The sequence below is a fragment of the Cyprinodon variegatus genome, unplaced genomic scaffold, assembly GCF_000732505.1.
Source record: "Cyprinodon variegatus isolate N-32 unplaced genomic scaffold, C_variegatus-1.0 Scaffold1862, whole genome shotgun sequence".
In the NCBI taxonomy this organism is placed as follows: domain Eukaryota; kingdom Metazoa; phylum Chordata; class Actinopteri; order Cyprinodontiformes; family Cyprinodontidae; genus Cyprinodon; species Cyprinodon variegatus.
This window is the reverse complement of record NW_015152315.1, coordinates 65,789-70,585: the sequence shown is the minus strand read 5'-3', so window position 1 is coordinate 70,585 and position 4,797 is coordinate 65,789. Positions and strand designations below refer to the sequence as shown.

General features: G+C 37.4%; 1 protein-coding gene across 1 annotated transcript in view; it reads right to left on the bottom strand.

Moving 5' to 3' along the window:
• The window catches only part of LOC107104727 (zinc finger protein OZF-like), a 5,869-nt gene extending 2,234 nt beyond the window's left edge, over positions 1-3,635 (bottom strand). The window contains exons 1-2 of the mRNA XM_015404806.1: positions 3,498-3,635; positions 509-563 (exon numbers count right to left, since the gene is read on the bottom strand). Of these exons, the coding sequence (XP_015260292.1) occupies positions 509-554 (46 nt within the window). The 5' untranslated portion in view covers positions 555-563; positions 3,498-3,635. The remainder of the gene's footprint in view (positions 1-508; positions 564-3,497) is intronic.
• Positions 3,636-4,797: the final 1,162 nt, after the last annotated feature.

Here is a 4,797-nt window from a genome sequence, read left to right as displayed (position 1 = left end):
CATGCGCCTCAGATGCTCAGAAGCTCGTGAGGCGATGCCTCAGCTGCTCAGATACGTCATATTGCACTGCTCCTGCTGCTCGAAACACGCTGAAGGACTTTTTAATGCGCCTTGATCCGCGTTAACCACAGACTTGGCATGTAAACTGTCTGCTTCTGCTGCTCAAAGCGTGTGTATGTGGACGTAGCATAAGGCCAGGTATCTAAATCGTAGCCCGCCTCATTAGGATCAGGCTTTGGTCCTCCAGTTAATAAATACATCAGATATGCAGACATATTACAAATACATATCTCTCAAAGATATACACCCCCCAGGGACAGAGCTAGCTTTTATCGGTGGAAACAGGAACCGGTTTGGTGAAAATGGTTAACTTCAGGAATTTTAAAAGGACTTCAGATTGAATGAAAAGTCACCATTCTAAACACAAGGGTTACCTAAACCTTAACAAGGCTAAATACCTGCAATTGGAGCTGGTTAATATTTGTTAACAGGATAATTATTTACATACTTTCCTCTGAAGATTCAGATTCAGATGGTGTGTTCTCTGGACCCATGGCTGCAGTCTGTGGATACGAAACACAGAAACACATGAGAAAATGCCCTTCTTTTATTCTTCAGTACAATCTGCACCTTTATAATCGTTCAGAGAAGGTATTCCGAAAACGTTAAAAACAATCTACTGGACTTTGTTTCCAAGTTTGAAGACGTTTCTCTTCCCATCCAGGAAGCTTTTTCAATTAAAATTGTCAGGAATAGCGTTGAGTTCCAGGCTTTATATAACTTATTAATATATATATTAAGAGTTTTAATATCTGATTTTAACATTTCAAAATTTAGAGAACATTCAGGCTGTCAGCACTCCCTGGTGGACATCCTGTGTAACTGCAATGTTAATTCTAAAACTGTATTTTTGTTGTGCTACTGTAGCCTGATAAACCAGACTAAATGTGAGAATAAATGTGAGAATAAATGTGTAATCTAGTCTGGCCCCACTGAATGTGACATTGGAAGATTGTTGATGAGAACAACCCGTTGTTTTTCAAACCATGTCTGCTCCTATTGGCCAACGCTCTGACCAATGAGAGCAACTGACTGTGACGTATGAAGCGCGACAGGAAGCTGGTGAGGGAGTGGAAACAAACAGCCTGTCGGTAAAACGGCGAATACGTCCTTTTTAAAGGTATACTATGCAACCGGTGTTGATTTTCCAGCGAGGCTCCCCCCAGAAATACCGTACTGCAATTGCAAGTACGGTATTTCCCCTACAGACCACCAGGGCGGCCGAGAAAACCTTTGTTCGACCTGAAATGACTCATTTAATCATCCAAAACGTTATGGGACACATTAATTAACTGAAAAATGTTGCATAGTATGCCTTTAAAAATGAATGAGCGTAGAGCCTCTTCCTGCTCACGTTTAAACGAAAACCCAAAGTCTGATCCTTCCAGAACTGATTCCAAAGCTGAGTCAAAAATCACCATCAGAGCCAGCGGTCCTTCACACACGGCTATGCCGAGAGAGGGCCGCTGCAGACGGGCTGCCGTTAGCCCTGGCTGCCGTTAGCCCTGGCTGCCGTTAGCCTCGGAGCTCCGCTGGTTACCGCGCTCCTCTCAACTTCGGAAATTTTTTTTTTTTTATTACGCATTAAATCTGTAAATGGGCCACATAGTCACGCTTTAAATATTAGGCCTCAAATGATCTTAAAATGTACTTTCACTGAACAACAGAAAGAGAACTTTTAATTTTTAATGGAGCGCTCCATTGAAAGCTGCTGCTTCCACTACTGTTGTGCTTTCTTCAGCGTTGTGCAGGTAGTCGTCACCTTCTCAAAACCCCGCACTACATCCAAAACACATCTCTGCGTTGTGATTGGCCGGCCAGATTTAGGGCCTGGGGCATTGATCGAGGCTAGACCACTCGCAGGCAAAATGATTTAGGCGGCTGGCAGGTGGAGCTGGTTTACTAGAATGGGGCTGCTGGATAAAACCTGGAACTCAACGCTATTTCTGACATTTTGAATTGAAAAAGCTTCCTGGATGGAAGAGAAACATCTTCAAACTTGGAGACAAAGTCCAGTGGATTGATTTTAAATATTTTTTTTTTATTAATTCTTTAATACGATCTCAAAATGTTGAGATCTTATTAAACAAAAACTGGATTATTTCCGTGTATAGTTTTATTGCCCTCAAACTGTAAATTAAATTGTTTTTTATAAATAGGCTTTTTATGATGTTTTTTCTTTTTGTTTGTGGTTCTAAAATGATGGCAAAAGGAAAACATAAAATAACTATTTTTGAGTGATTGAAAATATTTGGGATAGTAGGGATTTTAGTTATTACACAAAAATATGTTTGATATCAATGTCAATATTTTCACCTTATTTTTAATATATAGCTGCATGCTTTTATTGAAGATTAGGCAATGTCAGAATTTGATAGTTCCAGCAATAAAAGGTAAATTTATCAAAGTGCAATTATTACAAATTCCACTTAAGATGATAAAGGAAGTACTATAGCTTTCTTTATCTTATGTCTGTTTAATGAACACAGCAGCACAGCTCTGCACTTCATCTTTATTTACTGTGCACTGGCAGTCAGCTGGCTGAAAGATGTCTGCAAAGTTTTTGGTGTAATTCAAAGAGGACAGCATGTAAAAAAAAAAAAAGTTAAAAATAATTTCTTAACAAAGTGGGACTCTTCTGATTACACCTGAATACCGCCATATTATTTTGGAGTTTTCCTGAAGCCTGTATTTTAAAATAAATAAATTATATAGATGACGTCAGTGAAACTTTTTTGATAAATACGTTTATTTTTAGTAACAGTAGGAATCCCTTTTTTATTTCTGGTTGAGAATAGAAGCAGACCAAGCTCAACCAAACTCTGAGAAAAACACTTATAATTTATTGAACAGAGAGTAATAATTTCATATTTAAAGTACTTTCAGAAGTTTGAACTCTGAATATGACCGAACCTTTCCTTTAAGATTGACTTAAACTCATAAACTCATAAAATCGTACTGCTAGCTGATGTTCTTTCTTATTTTAACCCTAAAACAAACTTGCAAATGTATCTAGTAAAAATTATTGCTGAAAAAGGGATGAGAAACAAGATGCATCAATAAATGTGATTCACTTGTCAATAACTGATTTATAATCAGAACATTAGGAAAAATCGGGATTTCTTTAGTTTTCCAGTGAACGTCTCATTTAGGATTGAGTTTTTATTAGTAGAGATATCCTTAAAGCTAGCTAGCTACATAACGCGCTGCTTTGTGGAGCTACAGTGGACTAAATAACTAATGTCTTTAAGTTAAAACCCCAGAAAGCTCGTAATAATAAGGAGGACAGGTGTTGTGAACCTCAGTCAGGATGACCGAGGTTAGCTGTTGGTTACCAACAAAGCTAAAGCAGGCTAAGCTAAGCTAACGGCTAGCTGTTAGCTAAAATAACCACCAGAAAACACAGTGAAGGAAAAAACTAATAACCCTCCTCCCACCTGTTTCACAGTCCTAAAGAAGGTCCCGTTTCGTCTCCCCCTCCGCCGGTGGATTAAAACCTTCCCCCAGGACTGGAAGGGGAATCAAGCAGAGCGGCTCTCCGGAGGGGAAACCACCGCAGCGGCTAGCTTCATGCTGGACGCGTGATGCTTTCACTGCTCCACGGAAATTCCAAGACTCTTTTCTGAAGTGTTTTGTTTTACATTTTCTTATCCGTTAAAAATATAGCTCATCAACACTCAACCGAATCTTACAAACAGGGAACGTTTATGTTCGGATCTAAGTATATATTTTTTGTTATTAACACTATTGATACTTCCGTCTTTTAATTCAAACTGTCATAGAAAGCAGCACAAGTTACAAGAAAAGAAAAGGATTTGTGCCACATGAATTAATCAAAAATGTTTATACAAAGTAAAACATTAAAATATTTTTCATGTAAAGAAAAAAGCAGCTATATTGTAGCTAACGTTTCTTCTGTTTCTTCTCCCACTGTCCAGTATTTGTTAAGTTCAACCTCTAACTTTATGTTCTCTCTGCCTTTCCCACTATAATATGGTATAAAATGGCAAACAACATCCCTTGGATAGATAATATGTAGTTTAAGCTGGATATTTTATTATTTCTAACTCACCTCTAACTTAAGCATTCCTAGAGGAGGTATAATTTAATATTTAGGCTCATGCATGAAAACCTTTATATTTTTTGATACCCAGTGTGAAAATGTTAATACCTTTGCAGTGAAAAACTATTTCCTGCAATTCCAAGCTTAAATAATAATCTCTATATATGATATAAATAAAACATAACCACATGAATTGCTTGGAAACTATTGTGACCCTCTTTATTCTGGTCTCATGTCAGCTTGGGTCAAGCTTGGGATATTAGATATACATCTGGTACCATGAAAAGAACCAGTATAAAACTGGTGTTACCCATTCTTAACTGGGATTGACTGTTGTAAAAATACAGCATGCTTCTCCTCTGCCAGCGTTTCTTCAGGGATTATACGTCAAATGTAGAATTCATTGAAAAATTCCTGTGTTGGTCTACATGACCTGAATATATTTTACTTATTTCTCTGGATGCTTAAATTTTTGGAGTTATCTTAATTTTACTGGTTTATTTGTTGTTTACTTGTTTGCTAAATGTGCTTTATAACTATAAACTGTCTTAGAATACTATGACCTGGATGATTGAGGATTTTCCCCAGCTCATTTATAACTAAAGGTAATTGGGTTTAAGTTGATTAAAAAAATAGATCATTCAGTTTGATGGTAGAGAAACATGATCAGAATC